Consider the following 27104-nt stretch of genomic DNA (forward strand, 5'->3'; position numbering starts at 1 on the left):
ACTTCAATCTCTAGGTAAGCACCCTGTTCTCCTTCCTTTCGTTACTTTGTTGGAATAATTATATTGATCTTCCTATATTCATGTTGGTTAAATAGCTTCTCTTCCAATAAACGCTAAACACCCTGAGGCAGCAAATAAAAACACCTTTGGAGAAACTGATGGTGAAGCCAACGGCCTTGCCCCCTTCTCCCCTACCCCTTACCCAGGCTTACCTCATATGTGACAGTGCATTCTACAGTCTGATTTTCCATGATGCCTACAATCCACTTCTCCATTACAAATGGGGGCTGAAAAATAGAAGTTAGAAAGGTGTAGTGCCATAGTATGGGCTTCCCTGATGGCGCAGCAGTAAAGCAGCAGCCCGCAATGCAGGAGACACAGGTTCAATCCCTGGGTCAGGAAGACCCCCTGGAGAAGGAAATGGCTACTCACTCCAGTCTTCTTGCCTAGGAAATCCCATGGGCAGAGGAGCCTGGCGGGCTACAATCCGTGGAGTCACAGAGGTCAGATATGACTTAGAGACTAAACAGCAACAACAACTGCTTTAATACAGCCTGCTCTGCTACAGCGTAGCTTTCTTGGAGGCCAGTCATGCTGTACACAATTGGCAAAGAGGGTGTGATGTCAGGCTATCATGAACGCCATGATGTCAGATTATTAGAAAAGCCCTGTTGGTTCCCATGTGATTACTCACAACATGCTAATGTCTGATCTTTGGGGGTTTGGTTTTCATAAGACATCCTTTTATATGTTTGTAAACAGCTAATCTTGTCTCCCACAATCTTCTCTTTTCTCATGCATTGCTCAGTTGTATCATTAGATCATTAACTTATGCTAATATCTGGAAGACTTCTCAGAAAGCTTTTTCACAATTAAGAAAAATCCTTAACCATCTAAGAAGACCCTAAAGTGCTTTTTCTGAGTGCAGGCATTGGCTGGTTTAGAGGTTTCATAACTACTCTGCTATCTGGTTATATCAGGATAACCAGTAACGTTGTGGGCACAAATGAAACTGAGGGTGGGTGGGTCATTTCCTGACTACATTAAGATAAATGAGTAATGAATAAGACTATGCTTTGGGTCCTATTTTAAATGAGATGAAAGTGGTCTTTATTAGAGGTGAATCTCCACTCTCTTCCCACCCCCCAGCCCATCATTTCAGATTTAAGGTTGCAAATGACTGGCTGACCATGAGATGGGTACAAAGCAAATTTGGTAGAGATTTAACTGAGTTTTTTTTCTTTTTAAACATGAGAAAACAAAGAGAAGTTTACTAGCATTTATACCTCATGTATACACGGGAGATACCCAGGGAAAAATGAGTAATTCAAAGAATTCAGGATTAAATGCCATGTTTATAGAGGAAAGGGAGGAGGGAGACATAGGCCTCTTGGAGGAGAGAAATTGACTTTTAGGAAAGACTATGGGCCCTTAGAGAAACAGATGGGAGGAAGGAGAGTTAGTGACAAAGCTTGTCTAGGTGTGGAGCCAACTTCTAGTCTCTCCTGGGACAAGAATCAATCTTGGTATTTTTTCTTTCCTTAATTAGGATTTTTTATTGTTTCTGTTGATGTTGAAAAGTCCTACAGATTTTGAATGGTCCAGCCCCGTCCTATTTTTTCCCAGAAGCCTTGTTAATGTTGGTGCATGATTTTGCAGAAGATGCAGTTCCTCTGGAATGCATATATAGCCTTAGAGCAGAAACACCTATGTTTAGTTTTATAACTCCACCCTGTTATTTTTGCTCTGAGTGACTTCCTTCCGTTAGCAGGCAGTGACTTGCTTCTCAGTGACACTGAAGCCACAAACAACCGGTAGCAACCAGAGACAGCACAGGTGGGGAGGAAAGAGAAAGTGTGTGTGTCCAGGCTCCCAGACACCAAAGCACAGTCTGTCCCAACAGAATAAGGGAAAGGTGAAAGCAGATCTTAACCTTTACAGATAAATAACGTAACTTCCAGTACACAGGGGCAATCCAACAAAGAATATCAAGTCAATCTACTTGATGCATATGCTTGTAAATTAAAAGTGAAAAGTGTTAGTTGCTCAGTCATGTTTGACTCCTTTGCCACTCCATGGACTCTAGCCCGCCAGGCTCCTCTGTCCATGGAATTCTCCAGGCAAGAATATGGAGTGGGTTGCCATTTCCTTCTCCAGGGGATCTTCCCAACCCGGGGATTGAACCTTGGTTTCCTTCATTGCAGGTGGATTTTTCACACGTGAGTGGTTAGCAATCTCGTGCCTGGGAAGGGAACACATTTGCAAGTCTAATGCTGGGGATTTGAAGGCACTTTTCACTTCCCCCGCTTGTGTCTGCACCCTGGCTTGTTGCTGCCAGCCTCATTTTCTTCCCTGAAACCGAATACGCAGTCGATCGTGTAGTAGATAGAGTTCATGCTTTTTATGACATTTAGGGTAACTGTCCTGTTAACATCGTGGTTATTTACCTGAGTGGTTGACCTTCTACAACTGAAGTCTTATATGTATGTTTTCAGTATGATTATTTTGAAGAGAAGCATTTCTCTAAGTCTGTCTTCAGCGTTTTAATGGGTGTGCTTCTGCCATTGACCCCAGAGTAGTAAGATCCTGTCTGGTCACTCCAGGAATTCACAGGGGTGAACTCAAGGAAACCATGAAGACTGCAATATGTGCCTTTTGGATAATCTCATCCCAGTCCTTCCAGAAATTCAAGAAATCTTCCTCCTGACAAGTTTTTTAAAGTTTAAAATGACCCAAAATTCAAGGTAAATATTTTCATCATTAGCATTTTCTTTTCTTTAATAAACGATAGAATATGCCTAAAGAAATGTAGAAGAAAGTTAAAAAAAAATTAAACGACACTTTTCTGTAGTACTTTTTAGTTCACACAGCATAAGTGGAATTTTAACAAAAAACTATTATGATCTCAATCTGCTAAATAAAATGTGCCTTTCAACAGGCAGCTTGAAGCTGAGCTGGTATGAACATCATGAGCACAAAAGCACACCACTGGGGTATTTTAATGTCTTTGTTTGATCTCTGTGAATTCAAAAAAGCTTTTAAGCCGTAAATAGAACCCTACCTTTGTCATCTTTAAAATCTCTGCATCAGGTAGGTTAGTGTTGAATGTCACATCTTTGATGTAGGTTATTGCAATTTCATCCCCATCCATCTCCATATACATTTTCCACTTACAGTCCTGGAATTAAAAGAAAAATTATAGAATTTGAGAAAGTAAAGCAATTTTTTTTTTTTTAGTCTCAATGTTTTATAACACATGAAGTATTCTCAATGAAGTATTATTGGAATTTTTTTTTCCTTTATCAATAAAAGGACATGAAATTAGATCTCTTTCTATATCTAAATAACCCCCAGGAGGGGCAGTCTTGAGACACCATTTATCAATCTAAGTGTTCTATAATAGGAGTTGCAAACTCCACACCTTAAAGGGGCCAGGCAGATAAAAATGAGTAAAGGCAGGCAGTTAAGAGCCTTAAATTGTAACCTTTCAAAATAGACCCATTTAATTTACATGCTAAACATTGTAGGGATATTTCCCCATTGACACAAAGAAATGTGGTCTTCCCACTATTTTGAAATATAAGACTCTCCTGATCCACCTTTCCCTTTCCCAGTATTAATAATGACACAGATTCAAGAAATAGCTTCATTTCTTCTTAACAGGAAATGTGAGGCTATATGGCAATGGATAATTAGCCCAACCACTGGGGTAGGCATCAGGGGAAGGGTTCAACTCTCTGGGGATCTAAACGGTAACTGCCCTAAAGGGGCAGCCACCACTCATCTTCTGTTGATTGTTCCCATGTGGGAATATGAGCCTAGTCTTGCTAGGTCCTTAAACGTTTCATAAAAAGTTGGATATCTGATTCTCATAAGAAACCTCTTGGTTTTTTAAATGTTAGTACGTTAATTACATTTTCAGTAAATTGATAATGTAATGAAAAAGTGCTCTACAACATTAATCACCAGGGGAATGTAAATTAAAATCACAGTGAAATCCCACTATACACCTATCAGGTGGCTAAGACTGAGAACATCAAATGTTGGTTGTGAGTTGGAGCTATTGGATTGTTGGTGGGAGTGTAAATGGTAAAATCACTGTTGGAAAAGTTTTGGCAATTTATTACAAAACTAACCACATATGTACTCTATGACCCACAAATTCTACTCCTAAGTATTTACCCAAGTGAAATGAAAAAAGACTTGTTTGGTATTCTTCTGAGCAGCTGCATCATAATAGCTAAAGAAAACTGGAAACAGGCCAAGTGTTGATCAACAGGAGAATGGATGGACTGTGATATTTTCATAGAGTGGGATATTACTTAGCAATACAAAGGAATGAATTATTGATACATGCAACAACATGGATAAATCGCAAAAGCATTACAGTGAGTGAAATCTGGTACAAGAAAAAGAACAAACTAAGGCTTCAATTTACATGAATTTCTAGAATAGACAAAACCAACCTACAGTGGAAAATATTCAGAAAAGTGGTTGCTTCTGCAGATGGCAATTGACACATGAGGGGAATGTCCAAGGATGCTAATGCTCTACTGATAGAAGTTTGGATTATATTGTCGCTGTTGCTTAGTCACTAAGTTGTGACCGACTGTTTGTGACCCCATGGACTGTAGCCCATCAGGCGCCTCTGTCCATGGGATTTCCCAGACAAGAATACTAGAGTGGGTTGCCATTTCCTTCTCCAGGGGATCTTCATGACCCAGGCTTAGAACCCGCATCTCCTGCATTGGCAGGTGAATTCTTTACCACTGAGCCACCAGGGAGGCTGAGCTGGGTTATAAAGGTGTATGCATTTGTTAAAACTTAAGTGTGTGTACTTAACATGTGTGCATTTCTTATCATACTGAAGTATTTAGGAGAAAGTACTGATATCTGGAGAAGGCAATGGCACCCCACTCCAGTACTCTTGCCTGGAAAATCCCATGGATGGAAGAGCCTGGTAGGCTGCAGTCTATGGGGTGGCTCAGAGTCGGACACGACAGAGTGACTTCACTTTCACTTTTCACTTTCATGCATTGGAGAAGGAAATGGCAACCCACTCCAGTATTCTTGCCTGGAGAATCCCAGGGACAGGGGAGCCTGGTAGGCTGCCATCTCAGGGGTCGCACAGAGTCGGACACGACTGAAGCGACTTAACAGCAGCAGCAGCAGCATACTGATATCTACATATTACTTTAAAATGCATCAAAAAATAAGAATTGACAGATGGCTAAAAGGATAGAGAGATATAACAAAACAAGTGGAATAAAATGCTTCTGTTTGCATCTAGGAGGTGAGTATGCAAGAATTTCTATAACCTTTTTTCAACTTTGCTTTTAGAAAAATGCAGCAATAAAAATGTTGGGATATAAACACTGTGTATGCAATTAAAAGGAAAAAGAAAGCAGTCTGTGCACCAAATTTGACCCCTGGATCATAAATTCATCTTCTTTCTTATGTTATTAGATAATAAAGGATTCTGAGAGATTAAGGATAATGCACTAAGTACCTTACACTCTGAAACCAAAACATGCTTTCACACCAGCAGACTTGGAATGTTCCTTGAGCAAGCTCAGACACAATTATTAATGGAAGAACAGGAACAAAGAGACTGTTGAAAACCTGTTGGCTTCAGCAGGAAGCTGGAGGGGCCTACATTTTAGGAAAGCTTCTAGGGGAAAGGCAGAATCAAGAAGGGCCCAGGCCTGAGGCGACTGTCCCTCTTTGCCCAGCCACGTTCATAAGGTGGAGAGCCAATTAGTGAAGGAAACGTTCTATTCAATAACATGAAAACCTTGCTCTTGGCTAACACAAGTCAAATTAGTTGCTCAGAATTGACAAATCTCTCAGTATTTCTTTGTTTTGGAGCCACTGCTACCCTGGCAACGTGAGCCCTGAGATAACTGGGCAGGATAATGACTCTTTGGAGTCATGATTGCTCTTCTCTGAAATAGCAAGAGCCTCCTCAAGGCAGTGGCTAGAATAAAAAGCCTTAGAAAAGACGAGTTTACTTAGTTCTGTTTTTTCTGCCTTCCAAGTTTTGGAATGAAGTTAGTCAAAAGCACAGTTAAAAGACCTTGAACTGTGGTGCAAATGCCTGACACCCTCTGTTTCTCCTCTGTGACCGCAGGCCCCTGCCAATCAGAGACTGAGGGGAGCTCTGCATAAGGAAGGGGCTTCACAGGGAGCCCAGGCTGAGGGTGCTTACCATGCTCTTGGCATCTTGCTGGCTACTGACACTGCACTGTTTTATTTGATACCCATAATGACCCTGCAAGTTAGCTTTATTTTCCCGTCAGGCAAATGAGAAAAATGAGGCTTAGACAGATTAAGGAATTTTTCTAGGGTTCCCTGGCCAAGAAGTGATACAGGTGGGATTAGAAAAGCACAGAGCTGCCTGGCTCCAAAGTTGGAGGAGAAAGCAATAGGGAAGGGCAGCTGGGAGGTACAGGACGGACTCACTGGCTGGTTGTCAGAGCTCCAAAGTGGGACCAGCTACTGACCACAGGCCAGAAGGAGCAGGGCCAGTGAAGACTTTGCCAATACAACCAAAATAACAAGTGGTCACAGGTCCTCCTCTGCAGCCCCAGCTTCTTGTTCCCCAAAATCCAATGTGGAGAAACAGGATCTACATGTAGGGTTATAGACCTTTAATTTTTTAATTTCTTTTTCTCTTATCTTAAAGCAAGCCTTTTACCTGAACCATAAAAGAAGATAGCGAGAGAAGTAATAAAACTATAATCAGAGAAGTTATAAGACAAGAGGGGCATTATCCATTCATTAAAAAGTAGATACTCATGGTTACAAAGCTGGGAGAGAAAGAAAGGAAATATGAAGTGTTCACCCAAATGATTAACTTAATGTGTCAAGGCAGCGGTGGTTTAGTTGCTGAGTCATGTGCAATTCTTGTGACTCCATGGACTGTAGCCCACAAGGCTCCTCTGCTCATGGGATTTCCCAGGCAAGAATGGAGTGGCTTGTCATTTCCTTCTCCAGGGGATCTTCCCAACCCAGGGATAGAACCTGCATCTCCTGCACTGGCAGAAGGATTCTTTACCACTGAGCCACCTGATATAACTCCTAGGTATCTTCAGGGTATCAGTGATTTCATTGTTCCTTAGTTAAGAACAGCAATCTACAAATGAAGTAATGAAATCCTTTAAATTTTACTGTTTTAAATTACCCATTTTAATTTTTAAAAATTAAAATCTACTCATTTTAAATTTTAAAAATGAAGGTATTCCTGGCATTTTTGTCATTTGGTGAGCCAGAGGTGTCCAAGAGCATTCTCCATGACTCCCAGGATTTAAACAAGTTATTGAAGTCCACAGGACCCAACCATGGATGGGATGCTGGCGAAGAAATTCTTAATCAATAGGTCACTGGAAAGGACCTCATATGGATGAGGTGAATTAAATCATCAACAGTATCACTAAAAAAAAAAAAATTCTACATATTTATGAGCCTAACATAGAATTTTAAAGGCACAGTTGCTAGCTTTTCAGTTTCTTGCTAGTGATAGGAACCAGGTAGTGGGAATATTGGCTCTGGTTTAAAACCCACTCAATTTGCTAGGGAGAGCTATTGATTTTGGTTTGATGTGAATGACAGAAATGTGGGTATTGATATTTGAATCGGAAACATTCAAGAGTCATTTTGGATGTCGGTGAACAACTCTCCATCCTGACAGGCAGAAATCAAAAGCAGACAAATCTATTCTCTGAGAGCCCATGGGGGCCTCGAAGGACTCCTTTTTGAAACTCATTTCACCTCTGGCCATCTGCAATGGTTCTATTGCTCACTCATCTGGTTTAAGGTGTTGAGGAACCCTATTAAAATGGAAACAGTATAGAAAAGGGCCATACACTGAGCCAGCACTGCCGCTGCTGCTGCTGAGTCGCCTCAGTCGTGTCCGACTCTGTGCGACCCCACAGACGGCAGCCACCAGGCTCCCCCGTCCCTGGGCTTCTCCAGGCAGGAACACTGGAGTGGGTTGCCATTTCCTTCTCCAATGCAGGAAAGTGAAAAGTCAAAGTGAAGTTGCTCAGTTGTGTCTGACTCTTCGCGACCCCATGGACTGCAGCCTACCAGGCTCCTCCGTCCATGGGATTTTCCAGGCAAGAGTACTGGAGTGGGGTGCCATTGCCTTCTAGGGGAGGTGAAAGATCACAAGTTTAAAGTCCAACTACCTGAGCTGGAATCCCAGTTCTGCCACTTTGCCCCCAGCCTCAGCCAAATTATGTTACCCGTCTGGATCTTAGTGTTCTTTACGAGTGGGTTGTTGTATTTTGACTAAATGAGATAATGTAAACAAAGTACTCAGCACTGTGCCAGAGCCAAATTAGGAGTTCCCAAAGACTCAATTTCTTGGGGAAGGGATGGCTTGGGAATTTTGGATTAGCAGATGCAAAGCACTATGTATAGATTGAATAAACAGGGTTGGCTATATAGCACAGAGAACTATATTCAATATCCTATAATAAACCATAATGGAAAAATATGAAAAAGAATATACATGCATATATATGTGTGTGTGTATATATATATATATAGGACTTTACAGGTGGCGCTAGTGGTAAAGAACCCACTTGCCAATGCAGGAGACGTAAGAGATGTGGATTGCAGGTTCCATCCCTGGGTTGGGAAGACTTCCTGAAGGAGGGCATGGCAACCCACTTCAGTATTCTTGCCTGGAGAATCCCAGGGACAGAGGAGCCTGGAAGGCTACAGTCCATAGGGTTGCACAGAGCCAGACACTACTGAAGTGTCTGAACACACAAACATATATATTTCCTGTATGGTAGAAATTAATACAACATTATAAATACTTCAATAAAAATTTTTTTAATATAAAAAAAGAAATAATTACCATTGTTGCCAATATTGGTCACCAACAGAGTTCCCATTTGTTATTATATTAGCCAACCTGTCATCTAGCAGCCATCTAAGGGAGCGGGCCAGAAGGTGAGTGAGGCAGGAAGGTCCAAAGAGTGTCTAGAATAGAGACTTGGCCAGAGTGGACAGGCTGTGTCAAAGCAGCTTCCTTGGGCAGGAGTTTGACCCAGAGGACAGTGACTAACTCTGGTGCCAGGGACTTTGTTGGAAAAAAGAAGGTGTAGCCAAGTGGCAACATAACCACAACTGCTTTTATGAAGTCAATAGAAGTAAAAAAACCCTCACATCTTCTTACATAGATGGATTAGATAGCACCAATTCTGCCCTTTCCAGTTTCAACAGATCTGATGTGGCCCTCCTAATAGAAACCAGCAGATTACCGCAGGGACAATGGCTATGAAATGTGATGGACAGCCAGAGAGCCTTATCTTGGACGAGGAAGCTGAAGTACAGAAGGATAAGTTAACTTGACCAAGATCACACAGAGAGCAAGAAGTGGAGTTCAGAACTAAATCAAGTAGACCTATTGTGCTATGAAGAGTAGCTTTCCCCTCAGACTTGTCTGAATCCTGAACTTTCCTTGTTATGGGTTAACAAAAGTAAGAATTACAGTCCAGAGGAGTTCCACCTTCCAAAGTCAACAAGTAGTCCAAATTATCTCGTGGGTTCTTTTGTAGGACTCCCTGGCAGAGACGGAAATACTGAGTCTCCAATAAGTCCACAGAGCCAGTTTCCCTCTCCTTTGTTGAAAAAGACCATTGTTAAACGTGAATATGGTGCCATTTCACTGTCTGTAAGCTCCTTTTCTTGACTGATTGGGCCAGAATCCGGAGTCACAAACACTTCCCTCCAGCCCTGGCTTAGGCTTCATGACTAGGGAGGACTGCCACTTTCCAAAGCAGAAACAACCTTCTCCCTTCTGTTTGCACAAGCAGGACCTAACTACCACAGAGTTTCATTTCATAATTAGATTCCCACCCAAGAAGATCCCCACTGTTCGAATTTGTGCCCTGGACATCTCTGGGGAGTGCTAATTACTAATCCATAGGGGGAAGGCAATGGAGCAGGAGCAGAAGCCTGGGAATTCCTCCACGGGGGCTGAAGAGCAAAACCTCTGTACTAGCTAGACAGTCTGCCCCTCAGGGCAAACCTACAAGATGTGGGTGACATTCTGTTGGGGAGAGGGGAGTTTTGCATTGGAAACTGATGAAAAAAAGAATTCTGTTGAGCTCCCAGGATATGTACCATTTATCTCAGCAGCTGCTGAAATACCTGGATAATTTTAGGAGCAAGTATGTGGTTAATGGAGGATGAGAAAGCATTCCATTTGAACTGCTTCTGCATTGCCAATTATATGAAAATTTTTTCTGAATTAAGATTACTGGCCAAGTAAAACAGAAACTCTTACACTGTGAAGATAACATTCTAAACAACACTCTGTTAATGCTAAATTAAGTATCTCTTTGTGAGAAATCACTATTACATTCTCTGCAAGCTGTTTAAAATTCTTTGGAGTCCTAGGCTAATACATGTGATTCTAAACATAGACATCCCTTCTCCTTCTCACAAAAAAAAAAAAAAAAAAAAAAAGGAAAGAAAGAAAGAAGGAAGGAAAGAAAAAGAACTCATCAGGATAGAGGTAAAGTTTCTAAATAGAAAAAGTGATTGAAGTTAGCATAAAAGTTATACATAAATATTATATTAAGTTCTGGGCAATTCAAAAACAACAATCTCTGTTTTTTTTTTTCTACCAAAATCTTATCACAAACATGAACATTATAGGTAAATCTTTAAAAATCTAGGAGCAAGATTATTCAGGACATATGAGGGGGAAATAGATCTCCACATTGAGCTTTCAGGCTCCTATAGATGATCTTTATCTGAAGGTTACAGACATGAAAAAAATTTTTTTAATGTATTTTTTATTGAGGTATCAGAGGATGAGATGGCTGGATGGCATCACCGATGCAATGGACATGAACTTGGGCAAACTTCGGGAGATGGTGAGGGAGAGGGAGGCCTGGCGTGCTGCAGTCCATAGGGTCACAAAGATTCAGACACACTAGCTGACTGAACAACATAATTTGCATACAGTAAAGTGTACAGGTTTTTAAGTGTACAGTTCAATGAATTTTAACAACTGTATACACCTATGTAATTACGCAAATGGGCTTCCCAAGTGACTCAGTGGTAAAGAATCTGCCTGCCAATCCAGGAGACTTGGATTCCATTCCTGGGTTGGGAAGATCCCCTGGAGAAGGAAATGGCAACTCACTCCAGTATTCTTGCCTCAGAAATCCCATGGACAGAGGAGCCTGGCGGGCTACAGTCCATGAGGTTGCAAGAGCCGGACATGGCTTAGAGACTAAACGACAACAAATTACCTAAACAGGTAAGATATTCCACTGCCATAGAAAATTCTCTCATGCCCTTTCCCAGTTGACATCTCCTCCACAACCAGAGGCACCCAATTTCTACCACCATAGATTAATTTTGTCTGCTATAGAACTTCACAAAATTGGGATTTTATAGCGTGGAGATTTGTAGCAAGTTCATTTAGCTACACTTGGCATGCAAAGTCAAATGGAGGAGATACAGGTTTTTAAAATCCCCATGTCCATGACCCCCTTCCCCATGACCAGAAAAAGTAAAATCCCACTGGAGAATGCCCAAGATTCTAGCAAAGAGGCCCTTCCACCTTAAAAAAAAAAAAAAGCCTCTACTGAGGACATATTTTAAAATCTAAAATACAGAGGTCGAAATAAACTTTTTAAGATTCAAGAAGGGGGAAAAAGGGAAAGAGTTTCATAGCAGGCGACTGACTATTTTGAAATGTAAGAAGTCATACAAGATGAAATAAAAACATGATAGAAATGTTGGTCATGCTGGTATTAAAAGTAGTAAGATGTTGATGATTTAGGCCTCCGAAGGCTCCTTTACATGCATTGCTATTATCTCGCTCAGCTGCTGGAACCTGCTGTTTTAAAGGCAGGAGAGAAGAACATCCCATGATAGCACCTGGGTTATTTATCATTATGTATAACCCTGCTACACTCTATTTTATTATGCTGCCTTTAAAAGGAAGATAATGCAAGTATGGTTAATTTGCCTCTCTTCTTTATCTATACAGTGTCGTGACCCATCACAGCTTTGTCCCACGAGATTTGTTTTTCAACCCCAAAGAAATCCACAAGAAACTCTCCCTAAAAATTCCATTAATAACCTCTTTCAGCGCATATAGGTTGCAGGGTCTGGAACTAAGAATGTTTTAATCTCTCCAGCAAAACAATGTCTCATAATGATGTACAGGACTATTGCTGTACTGATGAAGAATCATACATAATTCAGCACCTTTCACTTGGCACCACTGTGATGTCCTCATTAGCCGTGGCTCACAGTGTCTGTCAGATGGTGTCCATGCGAACGCAGGCATTATATTGTCTTTGAGATGTGCAGCTGCTTCCATGACACTGCCAGTATATAAAAACATGACGCCAGTTTGTTTTATTTAGTGCTAAACCTTCCAGTTTGTAAAAACAAGGCTGACACAGAGCCTGACATGAGGCAGTGAAAATAATTAGCTCTCATTTTCTCAGCCTCCTATTTCCTTCTCCCTGCTGTGTTCTCTTTCCACTAAACCACCACATGTCAGTCGAAATGGGAGGCAATTAGTGGGCTCATTTCAGTCCCCACAACTGTGCTGAAAAGAAAGTATTTATGATGGCACAATGAACAGCTGAAAGATTAAATAACATTTGCCTTTTGAAAAGAAAATGACTTCTAGCTAAATGGGCAATTTTTGATTATTCTCAAACAAGCTTAGAGTAGTTGGTTTTTAAAATACAAGAAAGGAAAATGAGTCATTTTTAGGTGAAAGAATCAAATAAAACTTGACACAGTAATGCAAATAACTGATGTTTTATTGCAAAATATGTAAATGCATTATACCCTTAACAATGGCTTGTGTCTAAGGTCAGGGCAGACCGGTGCCAACTAGACACCACTGGAGATAAGGTTGTTGTGTTGCCTTTTGGGGGGTTTTTATTTGAGTTATGGGTGGAAAAAAGACTTTAGGGATGGTGCTAAAATAAAGTGAGAAGTCAAGTGAGGTATACTTTCGTATGATGCATTATATACTTGACTACCCAAAATGGCTCAGATGTTAGTTGACATATTTGGAAAAGGCTTTTTTATTTACTTATTTTTAAACTGTATTTGAAATTGGAAGGTACTAAGTATTCATCTCGGAAAAAAAGAATGGTAAATCTTCTTATTGATTTTTTAATAACTAAGAATCTATTCTGTCTCCAACTGGGTTTCTTAACCAATACAGAAAGTGGTCTGGCTTACAGAATGGGCTGCAAATAAACTTTTACCCAGGACTTTTACTCAAAATACAAAAGTATTTTACTCAAAATACAAGAAACTTTTACTCAAAATACCAAAACAGCTCTTTTACCTACTTACTTCTCCTGCCTCCTCCCATGTCTCCAGAGATGACTCCAAGAAATACATTTTTTTTTTCTTTTAGAAATACAATTTTTTGAAAAAAGAAATAACAAGATTGTCCCAGTTGGTAGGCATTACTTATTCTCAGTTCACATCTTAATGTTGATGTGGTTGTTATATATCTTTGATTTTCCAAAATAGTTCTTTTAATTTGACTTCAAATAATCTGTCCTTTTACAGTTGATTATTTCCAAGATCTAAATTTTGGTTCAGGATACACAAGTCACTGTGAGTTATGGAGGCCTTCTCTCTGCAGATCCACAGAGACTTTTCCAAACCTGCTTCTAAAAGCAAAGATCTCTGTTATTATCATCAACTGTGCCTGCCATCATGGAGTTGCCGAGAGTGGCTGTTAGAGCCATTTTAAAAGGCAGTCACAAATTTAAGTTTTGTTTCTCTGTTTCTATAATTATATTCTTACTTTTTACAAACTCAAATCCTAAGGTATGATTCATACACTATGGTCAGTGTAGCCGTACGAGCCAACAGCCACCCAAGGGGATCTAAGCCAACAGTTGGGTTCATGGGGAGCTTGGAGCTCTCTGAGCTAACTACACGTTTTAATATAGCTGGAAACCAGCAGTAATATGTTTGTGATTTATTTAAACCTATGTTTCATCATGCATGCTTCCTTGCTACTCATGATTTTCAAAGGACCACATAATCTTGATCAAGAAGACTAAGAGTGATCCAGTCTGTGCTGGGGCCAGGCCTCATGAGCTGATTACTTTCATCTCTTTCCAACTTTGAGCTCGGTGATGTCAGATTGGCAATTTGAAATTGGCTATGGTAGGAGTATTGACACCATGGAAAACTGCAAACACTACAAGTCAGGGCTGTTTTCTCCATTTACTAGACATATTCTGGCATGCCATTTCTACACATGACTATCAATCCATCAGCAATGATGTACTGGACACCTCTCCAGTTTTGTCTTAGTTCTGTAGGAGGCTGCCTGGCCTGTTTGACAAAGCATATAACCAATGCTAATTAGAAATCAGCAGCACGTCATGTGGTCAAGTTCTGAACTGTACTTGTTCCTTTGCTGTCAATTAAAACTTGTATTTCTTACAGAACCCTATCAATGCAAGCTTATATACCGAGGAGTACAAATGCGTACTTGTGTACATGTATCTTTATCCTCAAAAACAGTTGGTCATGGAAAATCAACTTTCGTACACTGAATTTTTCATAGATGCTAGACATATCAAAGGAAGGCGAAGCGCTGCCTTTCAGTTCTTCTGAAATTATAAAAGGTGTTGGCTTTTTACTTCCTTACAAAATCCTTTTCTTTGTGCTCTATTTTATTCATGTTTATCTATCCATTTATAAAAACTCTATAATAGGGGGGAAAAAAGCCCTATTTGACAGTTTTTGAAATTTATAGTGCTTTGAGAAAGGGCCTGGAGATTCAATAAAGTATATTAAATGCCTCATTTTATAAGCAATCTAATAAAGATGTAGAAGCACAATAGTGAGTGGGAAGTATTTGTAAAAAGCAGCATTTTTAACCTACAGATGAAACAACCAGAGAAGCGAAACCATTGACTGAATTTCCTTGGTTGGGGAGTGGGAGAAAGGGGCCAGCTGCTTACAGGGCCGGGTGGAAGGAGGGAGGGGGAGGGGACGTGAATGTCTTCTACTCTGAAGCGGCCGTTAGTGCCGCTTCCACCTTTTCCAAATGTCCCTCTTGTTTTCTCTTTCTGGTTTGCTTGCCTCTTCAAATGCTGCTGGAAGCCTGTCTAATTAAGGGTCCGCTGGAGCCAAGGTGTCCTTCCCCAGGCTTCTCCCCTAAGCCCATCTCTTCTCTACCGCAGGGATCCACTTAGACTCATGGAATCCCAGCTTCAATCAGGTTTCCTCGCCCCATGGGGGAGAAAACGGACTAAGGACTCAGGAGCAAAGTCTATGACTGTCCAGCACTCACAGGAATGGATGGCTCCTCGGAGAGTCCCCTCCTATCTCTGCTTTTGAATTTTTATGACACAGAGTCTCAAAAGGAGCTCGGTGAGAAAACTGCTGGGTAATTTGATAGTTTATTCCTTGGCAATTTGAGAATCAATGCTCCTGACTGGCGAGTTGATAAGAGATATAATAAGAAACTCTATGCACCTGAATATTCCAATAAAAAGGGTGGTTGCCACCCTGGGGAGTGCATGAAGCTGCCTGAGATTCTGTAAGCTGCTTTCCTTCTGTAGCAAGTCAAAGGCCTTAGGTTACAAACACAAGGCACCCTCCACATGAAACAAAAATAGTGGTGGTTTAGTATTAAATGACCAAAAAAATGTTTGCCTTTTTACTGCCAATGCACCTTTTTGGGGACTGAATCTGATACTTTTCAAGGGCTCAGTGATAAAGAATCTGCCTGCAATGCAGGAGCTGCAGGAGACCTGGGTTCAATCCCTTAGTCGGGAAGATCCCCTGGAGGAGGGCATGGCACCCCACTCCAGTATTCTTGCCTGGAGAATTCCAGGGACAAAGGACCCTGGTGGGGGTCGCAAAGAGTTGGACATGACTAAAGTGACTTAGCATGCATGCACGCATGATACTTTTCAAAAAGAAGCAGTATGACATGGCGGCTGAGGCCTTGGGCTGGACCTGCCCCTAACTAGGTAGGGGCTCTGGGGGAGGAGTTCTTCCTCTCCCCTCCTTCATTTCCTCCTGGTCTAATACAGGGATACTGCTCCCTGTGAGGGTGAGTTATAATGATTACACCAGAAAAATGTTTGCAGAGTACTTGCCACAGTGTCTGGGAGAGGTATGAAATAATAATAATTATCATAAGCATTTTAAGCACCTCGCCCAGGAAACCTGAGCTGAGAAAGCCCCAGTTTCTGCCAATACCACTGTCAACTTCGAGGCTGCCTCAATGCACAATGTTATTTAAATTGATAATTAATTTTACTCTGTAGAAATGGGTAAATGGGTGAAACTCATTCTCAACTTCTTATTAATTTAAATTGTCAGGAAAGCCTTTGGTCCAATTATTTCCCCTGCCAGGTTGTCTCAGAAAAGGAAAGGAAAAAGGATGTTGGTTTCATTGGTGGACAAATTCTTGAATCACTTATGGTGCTGGAGTCTGATGAGGGCCTGGTCATCTCGAGAGGTGGGGTCACAGTCAGGGTATCTCTGACCAGCAAAGACTGAGGTCACAGTCAGGGGCTCTGACCAGCAAAGACTGAGGTCACAGTCAGGGGCTCTGACCACTCGAGCTGGCACAGGCTCCCAGACGTGAATGGCTTTCCTTGGTTTGGTCTCACTTATGTGCCATAATCCATCTGGTTGTAAAATGAAGCTTACAAAAAAGAATTTAGGCTGAGTTCTTTGACCATAAAAGTTGACAGGTCTTACAAGGAAAGCCTTTGTTTTCTACATATATTTGTATATTTGTGGATAAGGCCATATTTCCATTGTTTCCTCTCAGTAGGCCAGTTACTGCACCACAAACCAATTTTAAGTGGTAGCTAGCTGGTGGTCCTTTTCAGAGGCAGTGGGAAAACACAGCTACTATTTTCATGATAAAGTCATTGTCATACATTATTCCCAATAGCTGCCTTTAGAACACATCTTTCATTTTAACTGTTTGGAGAGAACTTCCAAAGCCTCAATGTTCTCATTTAACTTATTCCAGTCATGGAGATGGGGGTAAAGGCTGCACCTTTTCCATAAAGATGGGCTTATGGGAACTCAGTTAATTGGAATTTTGAGGATGTCTTTTTCTCTTGGGTTCCACCTTGAAGGGTCAATGTAACAAGGTTTTCATGTGGGGAATTGAAATAGCAATTTAAAGCACATTTGTGAGAAGATATTTCATAATGTTAGGATATAGCCTAGCACATAATTGGGTAATTTAGATCTGGACACTAATTTACTCGAGGATTATTTTGTGAATGTCTCCAGATGGCTTAAATATCTTGGGCCAGGAATGAGAGCAAGTACATGTTTAATATAAAGGTTATGATGAAGATGTAATTTCTTGTTTCAGCTCTATCCTCTCCTCACCCTAAGCTGGTAACACACTTTCTCTAATCAAAAATGACAATACCATGTGCCTTATGCATCTCACAGAAATGCCAAGGGGGGTAAATGAGGTGACAAGGATGAAATAACTTGAGCTCTTCAGAAAGAAGGACTCTCTAAGCCTAAGTTTTAAACATTATATTCAGAAAATTATTTGCAAAGGACCATGAGCCTCTTCAAGCTCATATTCAAAACATCCCTTCCAAAAAAGCTTTTCCTGGAAATTCCCTGGAGGTCAGGACTCCACGCTTTCACTGCTGATTGAACCCCTGGTTGGGGAACTAAGATCCTGCAAGCCACAGGTACAGCCAAAAAATTGGGGGTGGGGGGGAAAGCTTTTCTTTTCTTAATTAACCTCACCCATTCCAGTTACTGCTTTATACTTTTAGCACCTTGGTGTTACATTTGCACTGTATATTTCACTTTTCATCTATTGCATTATAATGTCATCTAGCCAGCTGCTCACCCTAGAAACCTGGGCACCATCCTGGCTCTTCCCTCAGACCTCAACTCCAGTCTGATCAGTTCTTTGGATGCATGCACTTCCATGGCACTCTCATAGCCTCAGCTCCTGTCCCTTTCCACCTGGTTGTCTCTCTGCCACACACAGGCCTTTCTCACTCTATCCTGAGTGCTTTCTAATTCATTCAGCTCATCTGTGCTTTTGAGAGATCATTTAAAACATAAATAGAATCTCTCTTGTTCAGTCGCTGTCATGTCCGACTCTTTTGTGACCCCATGGATGATTTCCCAGGCAAGAATTACTGGAGTGGGTTGCCATTTACTTCTCCAGGGGATTTTCCTGACCCAGGAGTTGAACCTGCATCTCCTACATTGCAGGAGGATTCTTTACCACTGAGCCACCAGGGAAGATTCTCTACGCCATGCTTAGCATTCTTCAAACTCCTTAGCTTAGCACACAAGACAGTTCTTTTCCTGTTCTCCAGTCACCCTTTTTCCTTAAACTCTCACCATTCTATTCTACCCACCCTATGCTAAGTTGCCCCAGAGAGAGAGAGGTTTGAGTTGTGAGCTCTCATAGAAATTAGCCCAAAGAAGAGCTGCCTGTGTTTTCCTAGCTTCTGAACTTTTGTACATGCTGTCCCTTTTGCCTTCAATGCCTTCTCCCTAACCTAACAGTTCTTGATAGATTTCAAATTTTAGTTCAAGCATAACCTCTACCATGAAGATGTCAAGATCCTCCTTTGACTCCTTTCTGCACCCCTTTCAGTCTCATCCACTGTGCTTTCACTGAATGATGTGCATGATATTGTAAAAATGCATCATTCTGTATTAAAACCATTCATTGATCTTGTCTATTTTTTCCCATAGACTATGGCTTTCTTGCAAGGCAGTACTATACTTTTAAACTTTGTATTCTGAGCATCTAGCAGAGAGCCAGGCACACAGTAGGTCCTAGGTAAATTTCTGCTAAGTGGATGAATGAAATTATTATTCTGCATGGGTGACCAAGGATCAGCAAATAATCAAAAGTTCCAGTGACCTGAGGCCTTGTGGATAAGCAATGACTCAAGAAGTCTATACTATCATGGTCAAAACCAGACTACTGTATTTGGTCTCCAATATTATTTATAGCTTCTGATTTTTACTATGTGTGTATTAACAAGTCATTTCTTTGTGAATTGAAAATAATTTTCTTGGCTGTAACTACTCTTGACAAGTCTTTTTCAAGAAAATTCTTGCCCCTTCTTTTACCTCCTACAAGCCATAAAAATGTTTAAACACAGAATACTCATAAATTAAGTCCCATAGAGCTGTAGATGCCAAAGAAGGCAAATTACAATGTGCAACTAATTTATCACCAGGTGGACCTGGGGTATCCACAGGCACAGACTCTCAGGATTGGAAGGGCCCTTGGTTATTGCTGGAGAGGAGCTTACTCTCCTATGCCCCTTTCTAAAGCTGTTTCTATCCACAGGAATGAATAGACAGTGATCCGATCACAGAGGAAGAAGAAAAGCGTTCCTACACCAGACACCTGGAGTCAGAGCAGCTTTCACTCATCCAAGTTCTGTGGCCCAAACAAGGAGCCCAAGATTTCCATTCAGCGAGAGCATCAATATACCTGCAGTGGTGCAGGTAAAACACTCTGTCAGGAGTCTAGAAAGAGTATCTTTTGAAGCCCCAGGTGAAACTAGCCCTTTGCAACAATTTCCTATCATTCCCAAGCGCTGGTTCCAGGAATGGCCTGGGGTAAGCAAGGTTTAATTAGTGAGGGCCAGTGGGCCAGCTGAGCCCCACCAGCTCTCCCAAAGCAGCGGGCTCAGGTAGTGAAGAGTTGTGTTTACAAGGTCTCTCTGTGGCATCAAAGGAAAGGTACCAATACTGCAGTAGTTAAGAGCTTGGTTCTGGGGTCGGCGAGGCTTGCGTTCAGATCCTTCTTCTGCTACTTGCTAGCCATGTAACCCTTGGACAAATTATTTAGCTTTTCAGATCCTTACTCTCCTTATTTGTAAAATGAGGAGAAATAGCACTACACCTGAGTCCTGCATGCCGGGAACACAATGAGTGGTCCCTATTAGCAGACGTGATCACTATTAGAGCTATTCATAGTAATCCAAAGTAACAGAAACCTATTATGATTCCAGTTCACATGCCATCTAGCCCACACCATTTGCCCAGATTCTAAAAATAACATCGAGTAGCACTCCAAGTGAATGAGAATTGGTCAAAAGTCCTGCCACCCCATTTAGAGCTGATAATTTAGGTTTCCATTTTGCCTACAGTTCCATTCTCGGTGGTGTTCTACTCTCAATATGATAAAAGTGATTTCCCTTAAAAAACAAAGAAACTGGCAGGACTTTCCTGGCAGTCCAGTCGTGAAGATTCCATGATTGAAAGGTAGGGGCCCCGGGTTTGACCCTGGTCAGGGAGCTAAGACCTCACATGTCATGGAGCATGGCCAAAAAATAAAATTAAACAACAACAAAACCCCAAAGAAACTGGAATCAATTTCTTTGTGATACCTGGAAGCACAAACAATTACTCTACTGTCTGTGCCCCCAACCTTAACCCCTTCCCCTCATCCTCCATGGTTTGCAATGAGTTTCCTTGAGGGTTTGGGTGGCTCACCCAGGACTCTTCAGCTAGATGAGAAAGATTCCTAGACTGGCTTACAGAGGCAGTTGGCAGCCTTTCAACTAAATTCTATTTTATAAAGTCTATAAATTTACTCAGAATCATGTTACCAGCTGGTAGGGGGTATATAAAACCACTGAGTTCCAGGAGAGAAAAAGAGTAAATTAGACTGAAATTTATCCAAAGGACTTAAAATGTGATTTACCTGTAGGCCAGTCCCTGGTTTCAAGTGAAAACCAAAAACAAGTTCAAGATTCACTATTTTTTCCTCATTTTCTTCTGGTTCACCTACTGAGCCCTGAAACAGAAAACCAAGCACTGTTTACTTTGTATAGTGTTTTTACTTTTACTTCTCATGTAAAGGAGATGATTTCCCAGCACTTCTTTTTCCATTCTAATCTACTGTTTAATTTCTTTTTTTTTTTTTTTTTATTATGCCACACATTCCAATTGCTTAAAGCAAGAGAAACGACATATGAAGCTTTTGAGAACTTTGTCAAATGATTTGTCTCATGGCATACAAACTGAATGCCACCATCTTACATTTTTCATAATGCATCTTGTATTGTGCAGTTTTTCCCTAGAAATGTACTTTGTCCCTTCACCCTGAAAGTTTCACAACACTCAAGATATTTACACCCTATTCCCAAAGAAGAATGCAGTTCCTAGAGTATCTGCAGATGGAGGGCAAGCAGAGGAACAAAATGAACATTTGAGGGCTCAGAGATGGAAAACTGGAATGGTTAGTCAATGAGAAGAGTTCTGTGTACTTCCTGCAAGTATCTACTAATTTTATAACAAACTATGCCAATACCTTTAGACTATATTTAAAATATAATATGTTAAATATGTGGCTTCCCAGGTGATGCTAGTGGTAAAGAACCTGCCTACTAAGGAAGGTGACATAAGAGATGCAGTTTCGATCCCTGGGTTGGAAAGATCCCCTGGAGGAGGGCATGGCAACCTACTCCAGTATTCTTGTCTGGAGAATCCCAAGAACAGAGGAGCCTGGTGGGATACAGTCCATGGGGTCGCAAAGAGTCAGACACAACTGAAGTGACTTAGCATGCATGCATGTTAAATATATTAATACTAATATGTTATTCAAACAATAAAACTCCTACCCCTCAATGCAAGTAGTCATCCAGAGCTTAGCGTGTGAATTCCTTCAGCAGCTTCCATGTTGGACAAAGTTCTGTAGAGCCAGGTGGGAGGCCAGAAGGCCTCACCTGCAATGTTAGCCCTTATGTCCCCAAGCTACTAAGGTGACATGTGTTGTTCTTATCATGACTGTACTGTTAATATTTCAACTTGCAGGGAACAAGGGTATTCAATATATGCACATCCTAAACTTTGCTCAAAGGGCCTTTTGTGGACAGATATGATTAAATTTCACTTCAAACAACAGTTCCCGACATTGGCAAATTTAGGTGTGGATGTGGCAGGTGCATATGTCAATAAAAGTTGCATTTTCTCAGTAAGAAAAAACCTTACTTACCTTAATCAGTGGTGGGAAGTGAAACAAGTTTAGGTAATCGTGGGTTAATTTCTCAATGGCTGACTGTAAAAAAAAAAAAAAATTATTAATAACCTGATAATGCCATGAAAGGATTAAAATTATTGTGCACATATAAAGGCATTCTTTATTTATGTATTCCACAAAATGCCTTGGGGATGTTAATATCCAACATCTATTGAGAATAAACCTGATTGTTCAAAGTATTATAGGTAGTTTTATAATTACTGAATGGAACAGGAAGATATTTTAAAGATGTTAAATCTTGGAGTAGAAAAATAAGTAAAAGCTTTCTTCAAACACTGGTAGAGTACAGTATTAACAAGTTAATATTCTAGGGTACAGAATGCAGTCATCACCCAGAGTAACTGTGGGAAAAACAACAAAGAACACGAATATATCACCAGAGGCTCCCTTTAGGGTGAAACCTCACTGAAGGGTTCACTGCCCTGTGCGGGCTTTTCTATGGATCTGTGTCCAAAGCTTTGTCCCCCAATGGAGCACAAAGAACTCTTAAAGGAAAGGAGGAGAATTTAAATTATGATTCTTTTTCATACTCATCAGGTATAATCCAGCTTTTCTGTGAACCAAACATATCACATAGAGAGTAAAAAAAGTACCAATGTGAGAAAAATGAGATGCATTTTTTAAAGTGAAATGAAAGCCGTTTACACCTGACAATGTAATCAGCACTTATTGGATGTTTGGCTTTATTCTTTCTACACAGGCTTCCAGGCTCAATGAGGTGGGAGCCAAGACAGGCTGAACAGGACAATCAAATAGCGAAAGGGTAGTGGGCAGACCGTCCACTTTCCAGTTTTATGATCTACCATCTGTGGACTGAGAGGCTCACTCACCTAGAAGGTTTATAAAATGCCCTGCCTGCCTCAGTGGGAAAGCGGAGCATGGAGGGCACTTTCTCACCCTCAGGATCGGAGGCATGGGGGGTGTGTGTGTGTGTGGTGTGTGTGTAGAGCGCTCTGACAAGGACTAGGTGGGCTCCTCCAGGCTGGAGGTCCCTTTGTGGTGTCCCATCCTGAATGGCCCAACTTGAAGGATCCTTTCTTTATCTTCATTGCCTCAAGAGTATAGGCAATATATCCCTTTCTTCATTGGCTTGGCCAAAAAGTTCATTCAGTTTTAAGTAAAAATAAAAGACATTTTTCATTTTCACCAAGACTTTATTGAACAATGTATTCGCTAACCAAACTAAATTTTTGGTCAACCCAATATCCCTGGAATCTAAAATATGATACCAACGAACCTCTCTATGAAAACAGAAGCAGAATCACGGACATAGGGAACAGACTGGTGGTTGCCAAGGGGGTGGAGGTTGGGTGGGAGGTTGGAGTTAGCAGATGTAAGCTATTGTACGTAGAATGGATAAACAACAAGGTCTGACTGTATAGCACAGAGAACTGTATTCAATATCCTAAGATAAACCGTAATGGAAAAGAATCTTTTTTTTTTTCTTTTTTTAAAAAGAATATATGCAGGATGCTCCCAGACCTCCCATGGAAAGGTCTGTTTCCATGATCCTTTCCCCTTATTCTTTCCCTCTCATATAAGCTTATTTGTCAGAAGTGCCTGGGACCCCAGCTGAGATTAAGAGAGTATCACCTGTGGGCTGAGCACCCCCAACCATTCCCCACCCCTGGGACAGCCACTGTTAACATGGCCCTGGCTTTGGCAGAGGTGGAGGGTCTACAAACCTGACTTTTGAGACCCCCACCTCTGGGGACTGACTGTCTTTCTATGCACAAGCAGACTCTTCCAGGAGTTCGAGGGGTGTCTCCAGTCCCCGCAGATGCTGGACACACCCTTCCTTTGAAACTCAGGACAGACACTCTACTCCCAACTGCCAAGACTCCGAATTAAGAGAAGCTGTATATACATGTTTTATCTCTTTTCTGGGATGTAAATTCCTTAAGAGCAGGATTCTTTGTTTATTCACAGGCCCAGGACTCTGATTAGCAGGTATCCACTGTATTTGTTGAACAATAATTAGTAAGTCTGGACATTGCTTGCTTTAATGATACCAACCAGCATGGAGAGAAACTTAGACTGTCCTAGGCTGGGTCTGGGAATATTGAAATCACTGTGGCTGCAAGAGAGGCAAAGGGGAATTGGGAGCTTCTTTTTGGCATCTGCTAAATAGGACAAGATTGACCAGATCTCTCTCTTTGAACCCTGAAACTCCTCTCTCTGTATGAGAGAAAAGAATATTTCCTACTGTGGGCCATCTAAGCCAGCATTGCTTTTCAGGATGGATTTGCCCCCAGTCATAGGTTGAGATTAAATTATTTACCAGCATTTGAGGTGTATGTGTGTGTATGAGGTTTCCTGTCCATCTTCTCAGAGGGAGCAGATGATAGGTTAAGGCTAAGCCATCATCCAAAGGGTGCTGAGGGGCTGTAAGGATGTCTTTATATGGCTCCAGGGCCCACAGGATAGGAGTGGATGTGTTCTCTTTGGACCTCAGGGAAGGCTTCCCGGGAAAGCCCGGTATCAGTAGCCCCGACTGAGGAAGAGGAAAGGTTGTTGGCATTGGTAGAGCCTTTGCCACTATGTGGGTTTGGATAAGAAGTTGCATTTTCAACATTTCCTTCTTTCTTCTCTCTCTCCTTTCTAACTGGTGCCTACCCCTCCATACACTGACACTGGGTTGAGGTGGTCTGGAGAGCAAATTTGATTTCCTCATAAGATCTCTCTTGAAACACACCTCTGATTAATAACAAGGTGCTCACAGATGCAAGCAAGTGTGGTTTGGTTTGAGTAACTAAAAAGCAAAACATAACAAAGAAACAAAAAACTAGATCTGGTTGTTAAACGACAAAAAAAAAAAAAAAAAAAAAGCAACAACAAAAACAGAGGTTTAGCTTTGAAAGGGTTCAAGACTACAGTTTTGGGGGGAAATGTTAGGATTTCCCGAGAAGATGAGGGATAAGAATATACATATAGTGGTGTCTGTTCGGTCAAAATTTGGGAGATTGCAGACTGAACACACAATTCCCATGGCTTTAGATGCTGTGGTGGTTCAAGCTTCACTCAGTCTACAGACATGCTCTGGCATTGTTGGGGTCCCTAATGGATATCCAGTCTGGCCTCGAAGGAAGTCGCCTCCTACTATTGCCTGGGGCTGGCAGCGCTGCCCGCGCACACGGCCTCCTGCGCATGGTGCTTCCTCCCACACCGAAGCCTCTCCACAGGTGGCCTTGTTCCCAGAACACCTCCTCCCCGTGTCCTTCACCTGCTCAACACCTCGTGGTTCTTCAGCTCTCAATTCCTTCATAACTCCTTCACAGAAGCCATTCCTCAGCCCAGCCTCACCTCTCCTTTGTGGCCTTTCTTAAAGCTGTCATGTTAATCATTTTTGCACGATCAATACCTGTGTTCTCCACTAGACCAGGGACATCCTGAGGACATGGGGAGCTATGCAGGTGTATCCAGATGACTTCTGCTGGACCCAAAGTCCAACTCTTTTGTTTGCGGATTATGTGGAGGAAGTAGGGGTCCCAGGGGGCAGCAGCTAATGCTCAACAGTATGAAGTATGGCACTATGACTATAGCTCAGCCCCTAACACGACACATGACCTGCTCCATAGTAAGCGCTCAGTAGACATTTGCTGACAAAACGGCCTTCTTTTCTGAGGTACCTTTAAATGGATGATGTGCCCCTTGGAGATGATGCCCATGTCTTTCAAGTCTTCTTCCTCGAGAAGCAGCAGTCGCTTTCCTGTAATGTTGTTTTCCTTAAACAAGCTTGCATACACACTCATCTCTGCTGAAGAGTCACCTGAAGGGAGTGATTAGAAGGCAGAATAAAATTAGACTCAATCACGTCCCCAGCAAAGTTAACTCTGTGAATTAAGAAGGTAAGTTATTCCACTTGCCTTTTCTGACGAGCTGCTGAACCCAAAAATACTGTGGAAGAGAAGACACACACGGTTTTGCAGATTCATTCATGGTCAGTGGCTAGACTTAACAGTAAGACACATAGTTGTGCAATGGGTAAAATATGTTTAATTCTTGCTCAACCACAAAGGGAAAACTGAAGACTTGCTCTTTGTTGTTTTAAAGCTTCATGTTTTCAAATTGGAGATATCCCTCCCTTTGGGGATCTTGGGCCCTTGGAGGACTACTGGTTTTACTTCTTATTTGAAACACATTTAAAAATCCTTTTGAGAAGATTCTTACTTATAATGCCTTTTCCATTCATGTGCCAGTGGTCCACTGGGGTGTTCAAGGTCACTGGTTTACCCAGGAATTATATGAAAAACAGGGACCACATGGCAGTGGACAGAAAAATGGATAATATGCATCCTCTGTTCTAGGCCTGGTCATGAAGTAGCTTTGTGGCCCAAAACACGTTAAAGCATGGAGCTTTCTACACAGAATGAGGTTGGACCCAGCGACCTCAGTCCTTGACTGTCACTCGGCACATGTTTACCGTAGCCCCTCACCCTACCCAGGCAAAGGGAGACAGAATGGTGGGGCCAGACCCAGTTCTCTAGGGAGCCCTTGACCCTGGAATTTTATTTAAATGGTTTGAAAACCACTCAACCTCAGAGCAAAGACTAAAAATAGCTGTTGGAGTTCAGTGCCTTTGAAAACATTTCTTCTCAAATGAGACAGGCCAACTTTGCAGCAGGGGATGAAGGCATTATATCCAGGTCTGTGAACAGAGGAGATCCTAAGTCCTCTCGTTAAGCAGGGCTGGCAGGAAATTTAGAATCCCTGGGGGCTCAGGGAATGGGAAGTAGAGGCAGCGGGTGCCAGCATCCTCTCCCCATGGAAGCCAGAGATGAGCTCATCTGAAAGCAGCATCACTTTAGCAGAAGACCAAGGGCAGGAAGGGATGTGCCCAGCCCCAAAACCAGACCGAGTCTGATAAACCTTCCAGAGACCTTCCCAAGAGTTTCTAGTAACAAGTTGATCTTGGGGTACCAAGTCTGTTTCCTGGGGTGTGGGCCTGCTAAGGTTGGCATACAAGCTTTTTCCCCACTTTTCATTTAACGAAACCCGGAACTTATAAGTTGAACCTGGACAGACATAAACCCCTGAG

The 27104-nt window shown here is 41.7% G+C and overlaps 1 protein-coding gene across 4 annotated transcripts in view; it reads right to left on the bottom strand.

The window, feature by feature from the left end:
• Window positions 1-27104, bottom strand: part of MAP3K20 (mitogen-activated protein kinase kinase kinase 20) — a 166716-nt gene that overhangs the window by 8545 nt on the left and 131067 nt on the right. For 3 of the 4 annotated variants that reach the window (XM_006063028.4, XM_044933693.2, XM_044933700.2), the window contains exons 13-18: window positions 25933-25963; window positions 25696-25835; window positions 22022-22084; window positions 20729-20821; window positions 3062-3178; window positions 213-287 (exon numbers count right to left, since the gene is read on the bottom strand). In XM_006063028.4, the coding sequence (XP_006063090.3) occupies window positions 213-287; window positions 3062-3178; window positions 20729-20821; window positions 22022-22084; window positions 25696-25835; window positions 25933-25963 (519 nt within the window). The remainder of the gene's footprint in view (window positions 1-212; window positions 288-3061; window positions 3179-20728; window positions 20822-22021; window positions 22085-25695; window positions 25836-25932; window positions 25964-27104) is intronic. The other variant, XM_044933707.2, reaches the window with a different exon arrangement.

This window comes from Bubalus bubalis, chromosome 2 (assembly GCF_019923935.1).
Source record: "Bubalus bubalis isolate 160015118507 breed Murrah chromosome 2, NDDB_SH_1, whole genome shotgun sequence".
Lineage (NCBI taxonomy): Eukaryota > Metazoa > Chordata > Mammalia > Artiodactyla > Bovidae > Bubalus > Bubalus bubalis.